At 49.9% G+C, this 24,252-nt stretch overlaps 1 protein-coding gene across 8 annotated transcripts in view; it reads left to right on the forward strand.

Annotated features, from left to right (window-relative positions):
* The window catches only part of PDE4A (phosphodiesterase 4A, cAMP-specific), a 46,232-nt gene extending 22,215 nt beyond the window's left edge, over window positions 1–24,017 (forward strand). For 3 of the 8 annotated variants that reach the window (XM_006875088.1, XM_006875087.1, XM_006875092.1), the window contains 14 exons: window positions 8,023–8,217; window positions 9,127–9,163; window positions 9,257–9,327; window positions 10,885–10,934; window positions 11,113–11,225; window positions 14,257–14,350; window positions 16,483–16,709; window positions 18,303–18,401; window positions 18,488–18,652; window positions 18,810–18,909; window positions 19,003–19,157; window positions 19,323–19,445; window positions 19,709–19,891; window positions 23,289–24,017. In XM_006875088.1, coding sequence (XP_006875150.1) covers window positions 8,023–8,217; window positions 9,127–9,163; window positions 9,257–9,327; window positions 10,885–10,934; window positions 11,113–11,225; window positions 14,257–14,350; window positions 16,483–16,709; window positions 18,303–18,401; window positions 18,488–18,652; window positions 18,810–18,909; window positions 19,003–19,157; window positions 19,323–19,445; window positions 19,709–19,891; window positions 23,289–24,017 — 2,341 coding nt within the window. Of the gene's footprint in view, window positions 1–8,022; window positions 8,218–9,126; window positions 9,164–9,256; window positions 9,332–9,399; window positions 9,423–9,911; window positions 9,935–10,884; window positions 10,935–11,087; window positions 11,226–12,869; window positions 12,936–14,256; window positions 14,351–16,482; window positions 16,710–18,302; window positions 18,402–18,487; window positions 18,653–18,809; window positions 18,910–19,002; window positions 19,158–19,322; window positions 19,446–19,708; window positions 19,892–23,288 lie in introns of those variants that run through there. The other 5 variants (XM_006875093.1, XM_006875094.1, XM_006875089.1 and 2 more) reach the window with 5 other exon arrangements.
* Window positions 24,018–24,252: the final 235 nt, after the last annotated feature.

Genomic DNA, 24,252 nt, shown 5'->3' on the forward strand with positions numbered 1-24,252 from the left:
GTTCCCCTTCTAGACGATCTATTGTTTGGCTGAAAATTGAAGTGCAGGAGTGAGTTCTGTTCCAGACCTGAAAGTGACTAAGGATCATCGTCTCAGGGGCCCACCCACCAGTTTATTCTATCACTAAGGCAGAGCTCTTGTATGATTTTCAGTTTTCTTTCACATTTTTTTCCAGCATTAGCCAGGACCTTCTACCCCCAACCTCTTTTAAAATTGTGTTTCCTGTCACTCAAGTTAACACATGTCTACGCAGGTCAGTGGTTCAAGCTCACCAGCTGCTCCTCGGAAACCCATACAGGGTCGCTATGGGTTGGAACCAACTCAACAGCACTTAACAACAACAACCCTCTAGCCAGTGAATCACTTGCCCTTTTCCTTCCACTCGTCTTGTTACTGTTGTTAGGTGCCATCGAGTTAGTAGTGACTCATAGCAAGTTAAGCACAACAAAATGAAACACTGCCTGGTTCTGCATCAACCTAACTATCGTTGCTACGCTTGAACGCATTGCTGCTGCCACTGTGCCAATCCATCTTGGTGGGGTCTTCCTCTTTTTCTCCGACCCTCCACTTTACAAAGCATGATGTCCTCCTCCTCCAGGTAGTGGGCCCTCTTGATAATATGTCTGAAGCCTGGTCATCCTGGCTTCTAAGGAGCATTCTGGTTGTACTTTTTTTCAACACCGATATGTTTGTTCTTTTGGCAGCCCACAGTACTTTTAATATTCTCCTCCAACACCATAAATCAAATGCATCAATTATTTTACAGTCTTCCTTATTCACAATAACTTCCACCCTGGTAACCATCAAAGAATGTTTCCTTCAGCATGAAAACCCCTTCTTGATTTCTACAACATTTTGATTTCATATAATATTTGTCTCTTTGTGATTGGCTAATTTCACTCAGGATAATATCCTCCGGGTTCATTCAAGTTATGAGGCACTTTGCAGACTCATTCTTCAGCATTGCGGAGTGTTTCATTATGTTCATTCATGTTCCAAAGTCTAGCCATTCCTCCATTGACAGGCACCTAGGCTGTCTCCTACGTTTTGCTATGGTGCACGGCATTATGATGAACATGGGTGTACATGTGTCTCTTTGTGTCTTGGCTCTTATTTCTTGAAGATAATCCCAAGTAGAGGGATTGCTGGATAATAGGGTATTTTATTTCCAACTTCTTAAGAAAGTGCCATGCTGTTTTCCACCACAGTTGCACCATTTTAAAGTCCCACCAGCTGTATTGGAGGGTCCCAGGTTCTCCACGCCCTTGCTAGCATTTGTTATTCTTTTTTTTTTTTTTTAACTTTGCTATTAATGCTGCGGTGACACTGTAAGATAAGCACTGGACTGCTAACTGCAAGGTTACCACTCACCTTGAAAACCCTATACAGGGTGGCTTTGAGTTAGAACCAACAAAACAGAATTTAACAAGATGGTATTTCATTGTTCTCTATTTGCATTTCTATGGCATTGTAGGATAAGCACTTGACCACAAGGTTGGTTTGAACCACAAGGTTGGCAGTTCAAATCACCAGTCACTCTTTGGAAACCCTATACAGGGTCGCTATAAGTTGGAACTGACTTGATGGCACTTAACAACAACAATACCACTACCGGTCTTTCAGTTTGCCGTACTGTGGGGGCTTGCACACCATACTGGGATGGTTGCTGTGATGCTGGAAGCTATGCCACCGGTATTTTAAATACCACCAGGGTCACCCAAGGTGACCCTTTGTCAAAGATCAACTGACTGTATGTGGATGGATTTATTTCTGGGTTCTCAATTGTGTTCTATTGATTTGTATCTTATGTTGTACCAGTACCAGGCTGTTTTGACCACTGTGGCTATGTAACAGGTTGTGAGATCTGGAAATGAGGCACCTCCTACTTTGTTCTTATTAATACATTGTTTATCTGGAGTCTCTTTCCTTCCCATATAAAATTAATGATTTGTTTCTCCATCTCTTTTAAGAATGGTTGATGGTGGAACCTGGATTGGAATTGCATTGTATCTATAAATCGGTTGACATCTTCTCAGTGTTAAGTCCTTCTATCCATGAGCATGGTATATGCTTCCATTTTGGTCAATCTGTTTAGGTTTCTTGTAGTAGTGTTTTACAATTTTCTTTGTATAGGTCTTCTGTTTTTCTGGTTCGGTTTATTATTAGCTCATCTTTTAGGGTGGCTATTGTAAATGGAGCTCTGGTAGCATAGTGGTTACAAATTGGGATGTGAACCGCAAGGTCAGCAGTTTGAAACTACCAACTGCTCTATGGGAGAAAGATGAGGCTTTCTGCTCCTGTAAAGATTTACAACCTCGGGAACCCTGTTCATGGTTGCTATGGGTCGGAACCGACTAGACGGCACTTAACAACAACAATTGTAAATGGGATGCGAAAATCATTGGATAATACTATTAATATCCCATGCAAGCAAAATTTTGCTAAAAATAATTCAAAACCAGCTACAGAGAACTTCCAGAGGTTCAAGCTGGATTCAGAAGAGGATGTGGAACGAGGAATATCATTGCTGACGTCAGATGGATCTTAGCTGAAGGCAGAGAATGCCAGAAAGATGTTTACCTGTGCTTTACTGACTACCCAAAGGCTTTCGATTGTGTGGATTATGACAAGCTATGGACAGCATGGCAGATAATGAGTATTCCGGAACACTTAATTGTGCTCATGAGGAACCAAGAGGCAGTTGTTTGAATAGAACAAGGGAATACTGAATGGTTTAAAAACAGGAAAGGTGTGCGCTAGGGTGTGTTCTTTCACCATACTTAATTAACCTGTGTGCTGAACAAATAATCCGAGAAGCTGGATTCATATGAAGAAAAACATAGCATCAGAATTTGAGAAAGACTTATTAACAACCTGCCATATGCAGATGAACCTTGCTTGCTGAAAGCGAAGAAGGCATAAAATACTTACTGATGAGGAACAAAGACCACAGCCTTCATTATGGGTTACAAAGAAAACAAAAATCCTTACAACTGGACCAATAAATAACATCAAGATAAATGGAGAAAAGATTGAAGTTGTCAAAGATGCCATTTTGCTTGCATCAACCATCAATGCTCAGGGAAGCAGCAGTCAGGAAATCAAACAAAGTATTGCATTAGGTAAATCTGCTGCACAAGACCACTTAAGAGAGCTCAACCAGAAGTAAAAAGAAGAGGAAAAAAAAAAAAGTATTGTCATACAATTTGATAAACTTGACCTACACCTATGGAAGCAGTAGCTCAAAAGAGGGAACAAGTCCTTACAGCAAGATCATTCCCACCCCCTCCACACACAGAGTAGACAGGGATGGGCAACTTGGACATTGGCTACCCAAAATGGGGGGTGGGGGGCTACAAAGGCAAGAATTGACTGGCTTACAAGCTTTCAAGAGGGAACCTAGATCCAGAGGGCCTGGAGGAAGGTAGAATCTCCAGTGAGTAGTATTCAGTCTGACTAGGCAAGGTTGATGCAATGAAATGCAGGCGGGTCTCTTGTGATACAATAATGAATAATTGTTATCAGGACTGATTGTGAGGGTTGGAAATGTAAAGGTAGATGTTTTATAGCAAGGAGGGGAGTGATTAACTTTTCAGTCTAGGAGCAGAGGTCCCTAGGACCATCAAGGGAGAAGAGCAGAGAGCGGGACCCTACCCAGAGAAGCAGTGATGCCTGAAATGGAGCCAGAGATGATGATGTGGAGCGATGGAGCAGCTGGAGACTTTAGATCCAGAGAGGGAGAGCGACTGTGTGCTGAAGACCTGGTGGGCACGAGGAAAGGATTGCATGGAGGTGATTGTAACCATGGCAATGAGACGACAGAATGAATGTAAAACCAATGTTCTTACATGTAAACTATCACATAATTCACAATAAAACATTAAAAAAAAGAGGAAAAAAAAATAGTGTTCTAGAGCAAAGATGTTAGCTTGAGGACTAAGGTGCGCCTGACCCAAGCCATAGTATTTTCAGTAACCTCATATGCATGTGAAAGCTGGACAGTGAATAAGGGAGACCTTAGAAGAACTGATGCATTTGAGTTATGGTGTTGGAGGGGAATATTAAAAGTATCATGGACTGCCAAAAAAACAAACACATTTGTGTTGGACGAAGTAGTCAGAAAACTCCCTGGAAGCCAGGATGACCAGACTTCATCTCTCATACTTTGGACATATTGTCAGAAGGGACCAGTTCCTGGAGAAGGTCAAATGGAGGGTCACAGAAAAAGAGGAGACCTCCAACAAGATGAATTGGCAGTGGCAGCAGCGATGGGCTCAAATACAATAATAATTGTGAGGTTGCTTCAGGACCGGGCAGTGCTTCGTTCTGTTGTGATAGGATTGCTATGAATCGGCACTGATTCAGACACCTAACAACAACATTGTAAATGGGAGTGCAGTGGCACCCTGCAGTAAGCACTGGACTGCTAACAAAACCACTTGTTCCACTGTCCCATGGGAGAAAAATGAGGCTTCCTGCTCCGGTAAAGATTAAAAAAAAAAAAAAAGCCTCAGGAACTCTATACAAAAGCCGCTCGCTATGAGTTGGAACTGACTCCATAGCACTCAACAGCAGTAACCATTTTTTTTGTGTGTAAAATTGCAAATGGTATTGCTTTCCTGATTTCCTTTCAGAACTGTCTTTTATACTGTAAAGGAATTCAACTGATTTTTGTATGTTGATTTTTTTTTTTTTTTCACCCTGCTACTTTTTTTTTAAATCTTTCAATGAGTTTCTTATCTGGTCCCCATTCACAAGAAGAATGCTTTCATTCTTCGTGTGAACTACTCTGTTGAGAGTAATGTAGGCTGTTATCTATCCAAGACCTTCTAGCGTGACCCCTTTCAGAGCAGTTGGTAGAGGTAACCGGGTACCATCTTGTTCTTCTAGGATCATGGAGATTATACGTCATGTGGTCCATTAGTCCGCTGGACTCATTATCAAGAGTTCTTTATATAGTCTACATACAAGTCTTACCAGATATTTTCTCCTGGTTTGTGATTTTTGTTTTTATTTTGTTTTGTTTTTCATTTATTTGATATTATCTTTTGTAGAGGACAAGCCTCACAGTGTTTCTTAAACAGTTTAAGAAGTTTGAATTTTTGACTACTCAAAGTAGGAATTTCTGTTTTTTTCTTGGAAAATTGGAGCATCTGACATCCCAGGGCCCTCAACACCACTTTGCATTTTATGGCAGCTGCCTGGTCCCTGCCGAAATGGGGGTCCAGTAGGCAGGGTGGGGGTGGGGGCTACTAGGTGCTGTCAATTGCAAAGCAATTAACATTTAAGAATCTGAAGATGGGTTTGGGTTCTGATTCTGCAACAGTTGTGCTTTATGACCTAGAGCTGGTCGTTTTCTTCTTTGAGCCTCAGTTTCCTTATCCTGAAAATGATATCCATGAAGCACCCGTCCCCTACTCCCCCAGGACTGGCCTCGGGCGGGGGGTGGGGTGGAATGTTCACTGTGTGAAAGCTGGTATCTCTGTCTTGGTCTAGGAGATTTCAAAGTTTTATTTCTTAGCAGACGGACCACTTAAAGAAATTACTCTTGACATGTAGGAATGGAAAGGGAGGTTTTCTGTCCCTCCTCACCCCACACACAGGGCAAACCTAAAGCCCACTGGCCAGTTCACCTTGAAGGGCAGAGTAAGAGAGACCAGAGAAGGCAGGCCATACAGCACAGGACAGACTCACAGTTTCCTACTCTGGTACTCAGCAATCTCTGTCTGCTGCCTTGCTGAGTTCACTCCCCAAGTGGATTTTTTGGAGCCGATACACTTACAACTACCAACGTTTTTTGAGTTTTATGCCAGGTACTGTTCCAAGTATTTTGCCTGTCTTAATACCGGTCACCTGGACAATGTGAAGAAGGAGGCAGTGGTTGTCCACATTTGCTGGATGAAGACACTGAAATTATTTACTGCCTGTCACACGAAGGGAAGTAGTACAGCCAGGGTCCCCCTGCCTCATCCTGGTGGGGGGGGGGCGGTTTCTGTCTTGCTCGTGTCTCCAGGCTGGGGCCCCACTCTCTCCTCTCACTCTCTAGCTGTAACTCTCTCTTGTTCTGTTAGTATGCCACACCCCCAACAGCTTCCTTAATGTTCCTCAGAAACAAACTATCTCCTGCCTCCGGGCCTTTGCACTGGCTCTTCTCTCAATCTGGAGTGCTCTTTCCTGCTTCCTGACTTGGGATCAGCCCCGTGTCACCTTCAGGTCCTGCTAAGATGGTTCTTCCTCAGAGAAGCCCACCCTGGCCATTGCAGCTAAAATCACCTGACCAGTAACTGGCTGTCATCCCACGTGATTTTGAGCCTAAACAAAGCATCATAATCCAGTTCATGTAGTCATTCATTCATTTATTAATAATTCAGTAAATATTGGGTACCTACTGTGTGCCAGGCCCTGTTTCTAGGCCCTGGGGATCCAGCAGTGAACAATGCAGACAAAATTCCTCTATAAGGAAAGGCTAACAGTAAAAAGGAGCTCTGATAGCGTAGTGGTTACGAATCGGCCTGCGAACTGCAAGGTCAGCAGTTCGAAACTACCAGCTGTTCCACGGGAGAAAGATGAGACTTTCTGCTCCTGTAAAGATTTACAGCCTCAGAAACCCTGTACAGGGTCGCTATGAGTTGGAACCGACTCTACGGCACATAACAACAACAACAACAGTAAAGAGAGTCCAGATACAGCGCTGCAGGATAATAATACACCTGGATAATGTGGTTTGAACCACAAGATTGGCAGTTCAAATTCACCAGCTGCTCCTTGGAAACCCTATACAGGGTCGCTATGAGTCAGAACCAACTCTATGGCACTTAACAACAACAACAACAATAACAGTAAAGATAAGGAAGTTATTGAGTATGTCAGGTGGTGGTTGTGTGCTGTGGAGTCAGTTCCGACTCATAGCGATCCTGAATAGAGTTTCTGAGGCGAAGCAGCTGGTAGATTCGAACTGCTAGTCTTGAGGTTAACAATTAAATGGGTAGCCCGCTATGCTATCAGAGCCCCTTCTGTCAGATTGTGAAACTTCACCTATTTTTTTCTTCAAAAAAGGGGAATATGAAATGTCAGGGTGGGGCTTGCGATTTTAGGTGGGCTGGTCAGAGAAGACAGAGCCCTGGGTGGCGCAAACAGTTTTCACTAAAGATGGGTGTTTCAAACCTACGCAGGAGCATGCCCAAAGGAAGGTCTGGCCAATCTGCTTTTATAAAGGTTACCAAGCAAAAGAAGCCATAAAATCCCTTGGAGCAATTCTGCTCCAACACATGGGGTCAGCATCAACTAGACAGCAATGTGTTTGTATCTTCTGGTCAGGGAAGACCTCCCTGAGGAGGTGACATTTGAACTGAGACCTGAAGAAAGAGAGGGAGGAGCCATGTAGCTATCAGAGGCAAGAAAGTTGTGCAAAGGCCCTGGGGCTGGAAACTATCTGGAGTGTTGAAGGAACATGGAGGAGGCCATTGTGGCTGTAGCCAAGTGAGCAAGAGGGAGAATGGTGGGAGACTTGATCAGGGAGGTGGTGGGGCAGTGCGTAGGACTTTGTGAGGACTTAGTCTTTTGTTATAAGTGAGATAGGAGCTATGGAAGGTTGTGAGCAGATAAGGGATCATTCACAGGCTCCTCTGGCCATTGGAGATGACAAGACTGGGAGCGGGTAGGGGGGATGGGCAGAAGGCAATGGAGACTGACTGAGGAGTACAAAAGTGGCCTTGATTCTGAATGGATTTGGGGAAAGAACAGACCCAAAGAGGACCTGGGGTAGCTTTGCTGTTCTGTTAACCTGTCTGCCCCCTCTTGTCATCTCCCTGAGGAATCTCTTTAGGTGGTCTGTCTTGGTCACTGCTATATCCCCAGCACCTAGATGGACCCTAGCAGCTTCAGACACTCAGTAACTGTCTGTTCTCTGCAATACCCTGTCCCCCATCTGTCTTGGTGTGTCTGCCTCTCTTGGTCCCCTCCTCTGTCTTGACTTCCCCACCACCAGCTCAGCCTCCCTGCCCCTCTTCCCGTCCCTTGCAGCTACGAGGCAGCAGAGAATGGGCCGACACCATCGCCCGGCCGCAGCCCCCTGGACTCGCAGGCGAGCCCAGGCCTCGTGCTGCACGCTGGGGGGGCCTCCAGCCAGCGGCGAGAGTCCTTCCTCTACCGCTCAGACAGCGACTACGACATGTCACCCAAGACCATGTCCCGTAACTCGTCGATCACCAGCGAAGCGTGAGCATCCCCAGCCTACCCGCCAGCTCCCACAGCCATACTACTCCAACCTGCCAGTCCCAGCAAGGAGTGTGGGTGCCCACCCTTCCCTGCCCAGCCCCCCTCACAACCTATCCTCCACACTAAGAGTTAAGCAGCCCCCTCTCAGTGTACCACCTGCTCAGTTGCTTTGTAGCATATGCGCCCACCCCATCTCTGCCCGACATCCACCCTGAACTCCTCTCTCAGGCTCAGCTCCCCACCCCCGCCTCCCCTCCACAATATCCCTGTAGCCCTGACCCTTTGAGTCCCCTCCCTGCCCACCACCAACCAGTTTCTCCTACCTCCCTAGCCCTTAGGGAGCTCTGGTGATACTGTCAGATAAGCACTGGACTGCTAACCACAAGGTCAGCAGTTCAAACCCACCAGCCGCTCCTCAGGGGAAAGATGAGGCTTTCTGTTCCTGTAAAGATTTACAGCCTTGGAAACCCTGTACAAAACTGCTGAGTTGGAATCCACTCAAAGGCAGTGCGGTTGTTCTGATATTTCCTACCCTTTCTCACCAAGCCTTTCCCAAGCCCCCTCTCCTCATCAACCACACCTGTCCCCACTCACCCAACCACCTGCCCCAGGCCCTGCCTCTGACTCACCTACTGCCCTGCCAAGCACCCTCCCCCACCACTGCATGTTTACCCCCCTTTGTCTCTGCCCCCAGCCACTGCCTACCTGCCCACCTGAGCCCCTCTCCCTTCCCACCACTTCTTTCAGACCCAGTTCCTGAACCCTAGTGAAGTTCCCGAATCCAATCTCTGCCCTGCTCCCAAGCCACACCCCCAGTGTCATACCCACAGAGTGGTTGCTTCTCTGGTTCCTGAGGACTCAGGGTCCTTGCTATGGAGGGATCTGACTTGTCTCCATTTTTGATTCTAGGCATGCTGAAGACCTCATTGTAACACCATTTGCCCAGGTAAGTCCCCTCCCCAGCTCTCCCCTGCACCAGGCAAAGGGGTGCGGGGGTGGGGGTGGGGCAACATCTCGCCTCACTGCTCTTCTATCCCAGGTACTGGCCAGTCTCCGGAGTGTCCGCAGCAACTTCTCGCTCCTGACCAATGTGCCCATTCCCAGCAACAAGTAAGTTACGGCTGGATCCCAGTGCCCATCATGATCATGAGGTCAGGCCCAGCTAACAGACTTACTGTGCAGCTTCAGTGCAGACACCCAGCTCAGCTACCTGGTTCAAGAGCCGAGACCCTGAAGCTTTTGTACAGAAAGGGTCAAGGATGCACATGGTAGGAGGTCTGGCCACTTGTGGCAAACAGCCCCAGCCTGGGGGCATTCCTGGCATTGATGCCACTTTGCCAGACAAATGGCTTTGTGCAGTGCCTGTTTCCCCTCTCTGTCATGGGACTCCAACTAGCTGTAGCATTTGAGGGTTGCTCTGTGGATCAAGATGATGGTTATATACCAAAAAAAAAGTGCTAGAACGCTGCCAGCACATCGAACCCCTGCCATTGAGTTGATTCCTACTCATTGTTTTTAAGTGCCGTCGAGTCAGTTCCAACTCATAGGGATCCTGTATAGGGTTCCCATGGAGTGGCTGGTGGGTTTGAACCAGCTCAAACTGACCTTGCAGTCCAGGGCATTATTCTTACTCATAGGGACCCTGTATCGTGGTGGTGGTGGTAATGTGCTGTGCAGTCGGTTCCAACTCATAGCAACCCTGTGTAGGCTTTCCGAGGCTATAAATCGGTATGGCAGCAGAAAGCCTCATCTTTCTCCCGCGGAACGACTGGGAGTTTTGAACTGCTGACCTTGAGGTTAGCAGCCCAACTCGTAACCACTACACTACCATAGTTCCTTACCCTGTATCATTGTGGTTGTTAGGTGCCATTGAGTCGACACCAACCCATAGTGACTTTATGCACAGCAGAATGAAACACTGTCCAATCCTGGACCAACCTCACTACTGTTGCCACGCTTGAGTCCATCGATGCTGCCACTTGGCCAATCCGTCTCGTTGGGGGTCTTCCTCCCTATATTTGTTTGGTATTAAGTGCCATTGAGTTATTCGGACTCATAGAAACCCTGTATAGGGTTTCCGAGGAGCAGCTGGTATTTGAACCTTTGACCTTGTGCTTATCCTACAGAACCACAACAGGACTCCAAGGGACCCTATATAGGACAGAGTAACGCTCTTACCTAGGGTTTCCCAGACTGTAAATCTTTATGTAAGCACACAGCTTCATCTTTCTCCTGCTGAGTGGCTGGTGGGTTTAAAACGCTGACTTTACAGTTAGCAGTTCAGTGTTTAGCCTACAGCAAGACCAAGGAGGGGTTCTTATTTGGAACCTGGGGGTATGCTGAAAACTGCTGGCCTCCCTGGGGGTTGGGGACAGAGCCATTCTCAGAAGGTTCAAGGAGCAGAGGGTGGCAGCTAAGGAAATAGACTTTGGAGTCACAGGATCTAGCTCTGCTGATCAACCATGTGACTTTGAGGAGACTTTCATCTCCTGAGCCTCAGTTTCCTCATCTGTAAAATGGGTTCTGCGGCTCAGTGAGAGGCCACCAGTACCAAACATGGCAACAGGCTTGGGACACAGGGGCATAGGGAGCAAAGGAAAATGGGTACTGTGCCTGGGGTTTCAGGTGGAGGGGTCCCCAGCTGACTTGGGGCTTGTTTCTCTGCAGGAGGTCCCCGTTGGGCGGCCCAACCACCGTCTGCAAAGCCACACTATCAGGTAGCTGAGCCCAGGGGGTGGCAAAGGAGCTTTTGTGCTGCCCCAATACAAGGAGGGTCTTTCTCTGCATGGCTGCCCCACCCCCTTTCCAAGCACCCAACTCACCTAGGGATCCCCATTGTTGTGGGCCAGCACCTCTGGGGATCCTCTCAGTCACAGTCTGCCACCCCTTCCCCAGAGGAGACATGCCAGCAGTTGGCCCGGGAGACGCTGGAGGAACTGGACTGGTGTCTGGAACAGCTGGAGACCATGCAGACCTACCGCTCTGTCAGCGAGATGGCCTCTCACAAGGTGTGCCGGGGTGGGGCGGGGCCTGGATAGGGCGGGGCGGGGCCGGGGCGGGACTAAAGGATGTGTAGCTTCTGCAGATGGTTGACTTCTCCCAGGGGTGAGAGTCTGGTGTGTGTGGTGTATGTGAGTTGTACTAGTATAACCTGTCCATGGTGACAGCTCTACCAGGGGTGGGTTGGGGGGTTGGTACCCTATGCTTGTGGAGACTGGCTGTCTGCAGGTGTGTTATCTGTAGTTGTGAGTCTATGTGGTTTTCTTGTGTTTGCAGTGCTGGGGTATGGCCAGAGGGCCCAGGAAAGGTGGGAGTGCAGATATACACCTGTGGAGGGAGGATGGGTGTGTGCTTGCATGTCCACAGGTGTGAATTGGTCCAGACCTCTGTGTCCTGTGACTGTAGGTGCGTTGGCAGGACTGCAGGGGTGGGAGTGAGGCTTTCCTTATCCAGCTGTGCAGACCCTACACTATTCCAGGGGCTACCACTCCGAGAGCAGGCGGTGTGAACAGTGTTTCCTGCAGCTGTACCGTCTGGTGGCAGCCCTTGTGGGTGGGTGGGTGCCTGAGAGGAAATGAGTGTGCTAGTGGGGGTGTCTTATTGAGGGGTGTGTATATCTGCAGATGGAGGAGGGTGTCTGTGTTGGGGGGGTGCGTATGCCTGTCTTTGGAGGTGTGTACATCTGCCAGAGGAGGTTTGTCTGGGGCCATGTGAGGCTGAGGCTGATTGTGTACCTGTGGGTGTGGGTCCGAGGGTGTGTTTCTTCAATGGTGCGTGTGTGTGTGTGCGCGTGTGTGTGTGTGTGTGGACTTGAGCATTGGTGTGAGTCTTTGTGTATGTACTTATCAGGGTATATGTTTGTGTCCAAAGAAGTCTGGGTAGCTGTTTGTCTGTGTCTGTGGGTGTGTCTGTCAGTGTGTCTGGGTGTGTCTTTCAGTGTGTTTCTCCACGTGTGTCTGACATTAGGTCTGTGTCTTGGAAGGGGTGTGTCTCTGTGTAGTTGCCCATCAGACATCCGGGTTTGTGACTGTTGCTCTCTGTGTGTGTGTGAAGTGCAGAGCTGAATGCATTGGGGAGTTTGGGTGTGAGTGTGTTGGGTGTCTGGGTGTGAAGCTGTCCACAACTGTGCATATGGAGTGTCTGGGTGTGTATCCATGGAGGGGGCATGTCTATGCCTCCCACCCATCCCCCACAGCCTGTCCTGGCTCCCGGCCATAGCCATGGACTCCAATGCCCCTTTAACGCCCCCCCCCAGCACCACCTGACATCTCATGCAGCCTGCCAGTGCTGCAGTAAGCACGCACAAACACACAGGAGCACACACGGAGTCCTGGGCCTCCGCAGCATCCCTCCCCAAACCCCCCTCTCTGTCCCCCCATGGGCAGGGGCTCCCAGCCACCTCCAGCCGCTGCTGCGGGGGGGCCCTTCAGGGCCAGGGGCTGGCAGACCATGTAACCAGGACTGCCACCGGGAGCGCGGAGGGGAAGGGAGCCCCCAGCCCTGCTGGGCCGGCCCAGGCCCCTCCGCGGCTCCCCTTCTACTGCCCACCTGCCCAGCACCCCCTCCTCCGGCTGTTAACCCCCGGGACTCCCCAAGCCCAGCCTCTGTGTGTGTGCTCGCGCGGCAGCCCTGAGCGGGGCTAAGGCTCCAAGATGCCCTTGGTAGATTTCTTCTGTGAGACCTGCTCCAAGCCGTGGCTAGTGGGCTGGTGGGACCAGGTAGGGGATGCAGTCGGGGGGGACTCAGCCTCTCCGGCCCCCATCTGGGCTTGCGTGTGCAGCTGTGCACATGTATGGCTGGGTGAAGCAGCCTGGGGATGGGGTCTGGGCATGGATGGCAGTGGTGGGTGACTGGGGCTACAGGGCTCTCACTGGGTGTGACTTTGCTAATGCTGGGGTGCAGCTGTCTGCCATGGTGTGTCTCCTGATGGCAGGCTGGTTTGCCCAGATCTAGCGTGTGGCCCTGGCGGAAGGGCCGTGGTTGTGCTGTGTGCCGGCCTGTGTTTGTGAACCCATAGCTGCATGATTTTTTTGGAACATGTGATGTTCCGTGTTAGTGACCGTCTTTGTGTGTACACCTTGGTCTGTGGCTATGTGGAGCTGTGTGGGGCCATGTCACACAGGGGTCTGTTACTGTGTGTCAGTGTGTCTGTCTGTCTGTCTGCCCAGCATCTATGGGCAATACTCAGCTGTGAGCACCCCTGCCTCTCTGAGCGGTCTGCTTCTGCTTTGGGGGTGCTTCAGTAGAGCCTGGGGGACAGGGAACTGATGCCCTTTCTCACAATGTCACAGCAGAGGCTTCTGTGAAGTGACACTGGGGGACCAGGAGTGGCCCCCAGGCCTGGTTTTGGGTATGACCCATTGGTCTGGGCTTCAATCCACTTCACTGAGGTTAAGGGAGAGAGACTATGCTGGGGACCCCCTCCCCAGGGTGTCTGAACTGGGGTTTCCTCAGCTTGCTGTTTATCCCTGCTCAGGCCAAATCTGTCACCAGATCTTGGGTACTATACTCCTCTCCAAACTATCTTGGGGACTGGGGGCCAGGACCCCTCAGGGATTGGGGTCCATGCCTGAGAAGATTTGGGCCAGGGCTATCTCTGGGAAGGCAAGGGTTAAGGGGCTTTCAGCCTGCCCTCCTTTCCCCCCAGCTCAGCAGCTGGTTGGAGGGGGAGTTGCTAAGGAGACTCCCATCACCATGGTGATGGTATTCTCCTGATACCCCATTGGCTCCTTGGTAGACAGGAGCCCCTCCTCTCCACAGGTGCCCCTCTGGCTCCTCCTTGTGGGTGGAGGGAGCCCCCTTTCTCAGGCAGGGAGGGGGTGCTGAAACCCCAACTCCCAAGCTTGGAGACCTCAGTCCAGAGCCTGGGAGAAGAGGATGGGCTTGCCCCTCCCTTCCAGCAGTCTGCTAGGGGCTCTTCAGTCTAAGCAGAGAAATAGGAGTGGTTCACAGGTCTTCAGAAAGATCCTGGGAGGGCTGAACCCCTCAGCCATTACCCCCCCACATCTCTTCCTTCTTGCCTCCTTCACTTCACCTTAGTTCAAGAGGATGCTAAACCGTGAGCTCACACACCTGTCAGAGATGAGCAGGTCAGGAAACCAGGTCTCTGAATACATCTCCACAACATTCCTGGGTGAGTGATGGGCATGGGGGGCACAGCTGGGCTGGAGAGGGCTGCCCCAGAATCTGGACCCTCCTGCCTAGATATACCCAGGAACCCTAACTCACAGCTCCCCAAAGGTCAAAGTCACCAGGCATAAGCGTTTCCATACTCAGTGGGGGACCCTACTTCTATAGAACCTCTGCATTTAAAAAATAACTCCAAGTTGAAGATTCTCTCCAGATTCAGTGGAGCCCCAAACTCAACAGAACTCTTGAAGACCCTAAACTCCAAGACCCTAAACTCTAACAGAAATCCTAAACTTCACAAAGTCTCCAAGCTGAAAAGGCTTTCAAGCTCAGTAGAGCCCAAAATTCAGTCAGTTCTCCAAATTTAGGTTGTTATCCCCAAATTCAGAAGGCCTCCAAATTCAAAAGACATGCCCAAACCTAAGAACCCACAGACGACCCACACACACATTAAGCAACCTCCAGGCTGGGTCCCAGAAATAAGCAAACCTACTGCTGTTCAGTCAGTTCCGACTCACAGACGCTTGTTGGACAGAGTAGAAGGGCCCCATAGAGTTTCCCAGGCTCTGATCTATGTGGAAGCAGACTGTCACATCTTTCTCCCATGGAGCAACTGGTGGGTTAGAACTGCCGACCTTTCAATTAGTTGAGCACTTAACTGCTGCACCACCAGGGTTCCTCCTCCCAAACTGGAAGCCCCCAATTTTAAGAACCCCCAAATTTCAGAAATCCAAACAGAATTTTCTCAAGTTCGAGAACCTGTAAGAGATTTTCCAAAACGGAGGAAAAATGTCCCAACACCAATAGAACAATGAATAAAGCTGTTGTTAACTGTCCTCAAGTCAGTTTCAACTCTTAATGACCCGGTATAGGGTCCGTAGGATAAGCACTGGATCTCAAGGTCAGTTTAAACCTCAAGGTCAGCAGTCTGAACACTAGTTGTTCCTCTGAAATCCTATACTGGGTCGCTATGAGTTGGAACCAACTTGACAACAGTAACAACAACAAAATAGATTTTCTGAGGAGCAACTGGTGGGTTTGAACTGTTGACCTTTCATTTAGCAGTCTAGTACTTAATCCACACCAAGACTCAATGAATAGAGTAAGGTCTCCTAAATTGATGGGAATCCCTGAATTCAAGGGGACCTTAATGTTATCTTAACATCTGAACCCAAGAGCCTCCAAACTGAGGCTGTTTCCCAAACTCAGGATGATCTCATCATTACAACTTAATTCGTCACTAAAAAAACCAAACCTGTTAGTTTCCAGTAGGGTAGAACTGCCGAACTGTGATTGTTAAGGAACTGGACTGCTGCACCTTTCTCCTTCTGAGTAGCCGGTGGATTCTAACAGCTGACTTTTTGGTTCCCAGCTGAGCGCTTAACCACTCTGCCACCAAGGCTTCTTGAGTTTATTACCAAAGTCCCCAAATTCAGAACTCCCTAAGTTCATGAGAATGGTTCAGAGTTTCAGTGCCCATCCCCCCCCCCCCCCCCCGAGGAAGGGGTGTGGTGTGCCCAGAGTTCTGAGGGGCCAGCCAATGGGAGAGTGGCATGTAAATGATTTCCTTTAGTCCTTAAGCATTGACTGGCAGCCCCAGGTCACAATGAGTGTGGCCCTGGCTGGACTCTGGAAACCCTTCAAGGCTCAGAAAGGTGGTCCTGGGGCTGGCCCCCAGGCGGTTGTGCCATGGTGCCAAGAGCGGGAGGCATGGATCCTGAGACCACTCCTTCCCTGTCTCACACCTCAACACTGCCGCCCCCCACCAGCATTCTGGGCCACCCTGGGGCTATTGTCTCTGCCCTAGAGGGCCCTCTGGTCATCCGGGCCAAGAAGAGGCAGTTCCCAGCTTCCCAGCCCTGCTTCCTGACTTCCCACACCATCCTCCTCCCAAGCTTGACCACTGGACTGGGGACTCCCCACAATGGCGGGCCAGCCCCTGGGTCACCACTCCAGCCCACCATGTCTCAGAAGGATGCCTACCCTACTAATAGCTTCCAGCCTCTGAGTAGCTGGAGGCAGGGGCCCACCCACCCCGGTGAGGCTTCTCGGTGTGGTTGGAGCGGAGTACCAGACAGTGGACCAGAGGAGGGAGCTAGCAGTGCTCATGCTTGCCCCTTGCCCTCCTTTCTACAGACAAGCAGAATGAAGTAGAGATCCCATCACCCACGATGAAGGAGCAAGAGAAACAGCCCACGTTGTGGCAGCAGCCACCCCCCCAGCAGCCCTCGCCCCCTGCGCCACAGTTCCAGCCCATGTCTCAGATCACGGGTGTCAAGAAACTGATGCACAGCAATAGCCTAAACAGCTCCAGCATCCCCCGCTTTGGGGTGAAGACCGATCAAGAGGAACTCCTGGCCCAAGTGGGTGGGGTTGGGAGGGAGGTTGGGCTGAGTTGAGCTGGTCTGGGCTGGAAAGGTAGAGCCAGGGTTTCCTGGGGCCCAAAAGACTGGGATGTGGGTCAGGTCTGAAGTCAGGAGCCCTAGAAGCGGAGCCCAAGCTGAGGATAGGTGCCTGCTTCATCAGGAAAGAGGGGGTGACCGGTGCAGGGTAAGAAGGAACAGAGTAAGGAGGTGAGCACAGCCTGATACCCCAGAGGACACTGGCACATGTTCAACCACCCACCATGTCAGCCATTGGCTAGGGACTCCAGGGGTTGATGGTATCACCAGGTCCACATAATGCCTATGGAGGCACAAGCCATATTTGGGAGAAGGAAGCAGTTGTGGGCCTTAGCATCCAGGCAGCTTGTGGGGGGTGGGGGTGTACTGGCCAGTGAAGAGGATCTGGGCAGAGCCCCCATGGCAACCACTACAGGTCAGGTCTGGGTTCAACTCTTGGCTCTGCTGCAGGACCTGGAGCCAATGGACTTTCTGATTAATTTATGGTTCACTCAGCTGCTTCATATTGCAGCCCTTTGTCACCAGGTACTGGCGAGCCCTATAGTTAGTCAGTCACCCATGCTTATTGAGCACATACTATGTGGTGTGGCACACTGTGGGATAAAGCACAGGACCACAAGATCATTTTGAACCACAAGGTCGGTGGTTCAAACTCACTAAGCTGCTCCTCAGAAAACCTATACAGAGTGTTATGAGTCGGAATCAACTCGATGGCACTTAACAAAAACTGTGCTAAGTGCAATTAAGGATCTCTGGTAGCGTAGCGATTATGAATTGGGCTGCTAACCTCAAGGTCAGCAGTTCGAAACTACCAGCTGTTCCGTGGGAGAAAAATGAGGCTTTCTGCTCCTGTAAAGATTTACAGCCTTGGAAACCCTGTACAGGGTCGCTATGAGTCAGAACCGACTCCATGGCACATAACAACAACAACAACAAGTGAAATAATTAAGTGTTCAAGTGCTAACTGAGAGATTGGAGGTTTGAACCCACTCTGGTTCTGTGGGAGAAAGACCTAGCGATCTGCTCCTGAAAAGACTGTAGTTGTTGTTGTTAATTATTAAGTGCCGTTGAGTGGATTCTGACTCATAGAGACCCTGTATACGGTTTCTGAGGAGGGGCTGGTGGGTTTGAACTGAAGACCTTGCAGTTAGCACTCTAGTGCTTAACTCTACAACGCCGCACCAGGATGCCTTTGTAAAGATTACAGCATAGAACGCCTTATGGGACAGTTATGCTCCGTCATAGGGTATCTCTGTGAGTCAAAATTGACTTGATGGTACCTAACAACAACGTGCTAGCAAGCCTAGGTGTTGCAGACAGTTAGCATGCTCACTACGAAACAAAAGATTGGTGGTTCGAATCCACCCAGAGGCACCTGGGAACAAAGTCCTGGTTGTCTCCTTCAGAAAACTCAGCCATTGGGACCCTATGAAGGACAGCTCTCTTACCACATAGGATTTCCATGAGCTCCAGAGTCCTAAAAAGGGTCTAGAAGACCAGGTGGCCTTCTCTGAGACTTGGAGACTATTGACCTCTGTCCGCTATCCTCTCCAGGAACTGGAGAACCTAAACAAGTGGGGCTTGAACATCTTCTGTGTGTCGGATTACGCTGGAGGCCGCTCCCTCAGCTGTATCATGTACACAATATTTCAGGTAGGGGGAATGAGCTGGTGCTCGAAGGGACAGGGAGTGGGGCTAAGGACCAGCAGGGTCACCACCCCCACCTTGCCTGCCCATAGGAACGGGATCTGCTGAAGAAGTTCCGCATCCCAGTGGACACAATGGTGACGTACATGTTGACACTGGAGGACCACTACCATGGGGACGTGGCCTACCACAACAGTCTGCACGCAGCGGATGTGCTACAGTCCACCCACGTGCTTCTGGCCACACCTGCGCTGGATGTGAGCACTGTCCACTTGGACCCACCCACCTTCCCTGCATCTCTCCAGCCCATCCTTGAACGCCTATCTTTTCGGACTCCCTTGGACTTTCCTCCGTCTCTGACTCCTCCCACTCTGTGACCCCTCCTCCCTCTCTGTCCCCTCTCTCCACCCCCAGGCCGTATTCACAGACCTGGAGATTCTCGCCGCCCTCTTCGCGGCTGCTATCCATGATGTAGACCACCCTGGGGTCTCCAACCAGTTCCTCATCAACACCAGTGAGTGGCCCTTTCAGGGTGGGGTTGGGGGAGGGGAGCTGGGGGCGGGGCTCTCCCGGTGGGCCCGCCCCTGACCGCAGGCCTGGGCCGCAGATTCGGAGCTGGCACTCATGTACAACGATGAGTCGGTGCTCGAGAACCACCACTTGGCCGTGGGCTTCAAGCTGCTGCAGGATGAGAACTGTGACATCTTCCAGAACCTCAGCAAGCGCCAGCGGCAGAGCCTGCGCAAGATGGTCATCGATATGGTGGGCGGGGCGGGGTGGAGCTTGCGGGAGGAGGGGAGGCCAGAGACTTCCCCGAGCCCTAGACGGCGACAGTGGGAGGGCGAGGCCTGGATGGGGGAGGTGCCTTCTGCCTGGGGGTGGGGCTTCCTTGGGAGGGGAACTGTAACTCCACCCCTGTACTCCCAGGTGCTGGCCACGGATATGTCCAAGCACATGACCCTCCTGGCTGACCTGAAGACCATGGTGGAGACGAAGAAAGTGACCAGCTCAGGGGTCCTCCTGCTAGACAACTATTCTGACCGGATCCAGGTTAGCATGACTGGACCCTCATGCGCTTTCCTCAGTGTATGCATCCTGCCGGCTGGTCTTCCCCTAGGCTCAATCCTGGCTCCTACGTCTCCCATAGCCCACTGCTCCTCATCCACCCCTTCCCATCCTACCCCGGCCCTCCCCCCAGCTCTCTTCATCTCTCCCCACTCACCCCGCCTCTTCCCCTTCCCTCCTCTACATAGATGCTAAGGACTGTGTCCTGGGACTTGGCCTCTGAAAGCCCCCTGGCCCATTCCATACAGGTCCTGCGGAACATGGTGCACTGTGCAGACCTCAGTAACCCCACCAAGCCGCTGGAGCTGTACCGCCAGTGGACGGACCGCATCATGGCAGAATTCTTCCAGCAGGGGGACAGGGAGCGCGACCGCGGCATGGAGATCAGCCCCATGTGCGACAAGCACACAGCCTCCGTGGAGAAGTCCCAGGTACAGTGCAGCAGAGGGTGGCAGGAAGCAGAGAGACCGAGCCACCCCTACCATCTTGATGGGAGATATACCATCTTGTCTTATTCTCAGAACAGCCAATCTGAGCCCCACTATGCCCATTGGTAGGCCTGCACCCAGACAATCCTAACTCAATTGCAGTGACCCCCATGACACCTAGACTGTGATACTTGTCAGATTCTAATTTACAGATCTTAGGTCATTTTAGCCAGAATGCCCCAGTAACATGGCCAACTGTTGTTAGGTGTTGTGAAGTACATTCTAACTCATGGCATCTCCATGCACACCAAATGGGACTTGACAGTTGTGATCCACAGGTTTTGCACTGTTTGAGTTTTAAGAAAAAAGATTGTCAGACCTTTCTTCCTACTTCATCTTAGCCTGGGAACGCTGCTGAAACCCATTCAGCATCATCTATTCAGCATCATCGCAACACTCAAGTCTCCACTGACAGACAGGGGGTGGGCTGCATTTGCCAAAACAAACAAACAAACAAACCAACCCCGTTGCCATCAAGTTGATTTGATTCATGGTGACCCCATACACATCAGAGTAGAACTATAATCTAGAGGGTTTTCACTGGCTGCTTTTTCAGAAGTACATCTCCAGGACTTTCTTCCAAAGTGCCTCTGGGTGGACTTGAACCTCCAACCTTTTGGTTACCAGCCAAGACCATTAGCTCTTTGCACTACCCAGGGACTAATTGTTGTTGTTGTTGTTGTTGTGATGTGCCATGGAGTTGGTTCTGACTCATAGCGAGCCTGTACAGGGTTTCCGAGGCTGTAAATCTTTACAGGAGCAGAAAGCCTCATCTTTCTCCTGTGGAACAGCTGGTAGTTTCCAACAGCTGACTGTGAGGTTCGCAGCCCGATTTGTAGCCACTACGCTACCAGGGACTAATACTGATGCTGATTTTCAGTGGATTACAAAAGCAGATACAGGGACACGAGCTCATTATGAAAGACTCAGCTCTAAGGGCAAACGTGAGGGTTTTTCACCATCCTCTTCCAGTCTCCTCCTTATGATTAGCAGTCCAGTCGTATCTACAGCGCTATTCCAGCTGCATCTGGAGGTCCGTCAGTGTCTTTCAGGGTTGCCTTGTGCACTGTAGGATGTTGAACAGCATCCCTGTCCTCTACTTGTTATCAAGAGCACTAACTCCTCCCCCCCTACCCCGTTAATCTCATTATGACAGCCAAAGTAATCACCAGACATTGCCACATGTCTCCTTTGTTGTTGCGAGATGTTGTCAAATGGGCTCCAACTGATAGTGACCCTGTGTACAACAGAATGAAATGCTGCCCAGTCCTGCATCATCCTTAGCATCGTAGCTCGTGTTTGAACCCAATATTTCGGCCTCTGAGTCATTCTATCTCGTTGAGGTCTTCGTTGTTTTTGTTTTTGTTTGCTGACCCTTTACTTTACCAAACTCGATGCCCTTCTAACAACATGTCCAAAGTGAGTGAGATGAAGTCTCACCGTTTTCACCTCTGAGGCACATTCTGACTGCACTTCTTCCAAGACAGATTTATTTATTCTTCTGGCAGCCAGTATTTCTTCAATTCTTCAACGGCATCAATTCTTCTTCAGTCTTCCTTGTTCGTTGTCCAGCTTTTGCATGCATATGGAGCGATTGAAAAGACGACAGGGAGAGAAACAACCCCATAATTCCCATCCCACCCCTTTGAGAACCACTGTTTTATGTTTTATACAATTATGTTCATAGGCAACTTAATAGCAGTAGTTTGTGGGTTTCGCTTTTGTGTTATTTTTGCTATTGATTGTATCAATATATACAGCATAGTGGTTACAAATTGGCCTGTGAACCTCAAGGTTCGAAACTACCAGCTGTTCCACGGGAGAAAGATGCGGCGTTCTGCTCCTGTAAAGATTTACAGCCTCGGAAACCCTGTACAGGCTCGCTATGAGTCGGAACCAACTCCATGGCACATCACCACCACCACCACTTTTATCTCCCAGTATTGACTTGGAGATTTTACCAGTGTCTTACACATTAGAAGCCCTGGTTTGGTGCTGTGAGATAATGTGCTGGACTACAAGGTTGGTTTGAACAGCAAGGTCAGCAGTTCAAATTCACCAGCCACTCTGTGGGTCAGAACTGATTTGACAGCACTTAACAATAACAACCACACACATAGGAATGCAGGTGCCACAAAATCTGCAGGTATCAGGAGCCTTCAGTATTTCTGTTCCATCTCCTGAAGTGTACCAGCTTCCATTTTCAGGGATGCCTCGTAGGCACCAAACCAAACCCAAACCTATTGCCATGAAGTCAATGCCAACTCACAGAACCCACCCTATACCACAAAGTAGAACATCCTCAGAGAATTCTCTAGGCTGGAATCTTTAGAGAAGCAGACTGCAACGTCTTTCTCTCATGGAGCAGATGGTGGGCTTGAACTACCGACCTTTTAGTTAGCAGGCAAGTATTTAACCACTGCATTACTAGGGTTCCTTCTGAAAGGCACAGATGCTATAGATACTGGCTATGCTTTAGGGAGGAAAATCCAATGCCGATTGAGGTAATCTCCAGCATCTTCCATCTATAGATGGTCACTTGGCCACATTCTCTTTGCAAGGGAGACTAGGAAAGAATTTTCATTTGAATGCATTGCCTCACACAAGTTCTGTAACTAAGGAGGGAAGGGAACAGAGTAGAATCTCAAATTCTCATGGAATCCAGACTTTCTGGAGCCATGGAGGCTGGATGAAATCCTGAAACTATTGCTCTGAGATCATCTTGAAGTCATAAACCAAAATACCCCCTGAAGTCATCTTAAAACCAAGTAATAGTTTAGCCTGACTTGTAAAGAATGTCTGCTCTGGGCATTATGTGCTTTTAAGAAATACCTATATGGAATCAAACAGGTTGTACAACTTGAAGAACATGTTATCAGTGTCACTGAATTGTGCATGTAGAAACCGTGGAATTATTGTATGCTCTGCTGTGTATAGGCAAGGCGTATTCTCAACAACAAAAATGAAAAACTTTTTTTTTCCAAACAAGGAGAGAGAGAAGGGGAAGTCAGACTGTTAGCCTGTCATCTTCCATGAGGTGGATTCTGTGGCACTAGGTTTATAACCTGCAATAAACACCTATAATGTACCATGATTTTTATTTTTTTAATCCCTCATCGATGTACAGACTGAGGTGTTTCCAGTTTTGTGTACTTTCTTATATGTAATTAAAATTTTTTTATTAATTGTATAAGAACTTTCCCAGGGTGGAGCTGGAGAAGCCACAGTGCAGGTCACATGGTACTACAAACACCTTTTGAATTTGCAGCAATCCCGTAACATGGCGTGCTAGCTACAGCAGCGCACCAACCTGTTGATGCTTTTCCCTCTCATCCCCCAGGTGGGCTTCATCGACTACATCGTGCACCCGTTGTGGGAGACGTGGGCTGATCTGGTCCACCCAGATGCCCAGGATATCCTGGATACGTTGGAGGACAACCGTGACTGGTACTACAGTGCCATTCGGCAGAGTCCTTCACCACCGCCTGATGAGGAGCTTGGGAGGTCAGGCCAGCCACCTGCACCTGATAAGTTCCAGTTTGAGCTAACCCTGGAGGAGGAAGAGGAGGAGGCAGTGACTACAGCCCACGTGGCAACTACTGTGCAAAAATGGTCCTCGACTCAGAAGGTGTCCACTACGGAGGAAGACACATCGGTTGTAGCCCCAGATGTATCTCTAGCTGAGGAGCCATTGGAGGTCAAGGGTCAGGACATGTCCTCAGAGGAAGTGCATTTGACGCAGCCAGGAGAGTCAGCTGAATATGGGACGACAAAGCAGAAGCAGTCTCCGTCCCAAGGGGTATCTGTAGCTCCGGATGCTGTAAGCTGCATCAGCCCCCCAGCTCTATCCTGTGAAAGCACCCCTCTTCCTGCCTTGAGGACCCCACCTCCTGAAGAGGAGGCTCCGGGCATCTTGGGCCTTCCCTCTATGGCGGCCGAGGGGGTGGCCCAAAGAGACCACCGGCAGGCTGCCAAGAGAGCGTGCAGCTTTTGCGCTGGGACAATTCACAAGGACCCAGCCACACTTCAAGCTTCCTGCAGGCGGGGGTCAGGGGGAGACCCCACCTGAGCCTCAGCCCCCAGGTCCTGTTACCCTCCATGCCCCCTGTCACCATCACTCCCCGAGCACCTCCTTTGCTGCCTCAAAAACTCTTGGGCCTGAAAAAAAAGAAAACAGAAAAGTCGTTTTTTTTTCTCTTTTCTTTTTTTCCCCTTTTCCCTCCACCCCACCCATGGGGCGTTGTTTTGGAGGTGGGGGCTGGGGAACGAGGGACTAAGGTCTGGGAAGGGATTTTATTTTTTGA

The sequence above is a fragment of the Chrysochloris asiatica genome, unplaced genomic scaffold (assembly GCF_000296735.1).
Source record: "Chrysochloris asiatica unplaced genomic scaffold, ChrAsi1.0 scaffold00312, whole genome shotgun sequence".
NCBI lineage: Eukaryota > Metazoa > Chordata > Mammalia > Afrosoricida > Chrysochloridae > Chrysochloris > Chrysochloris asiatica.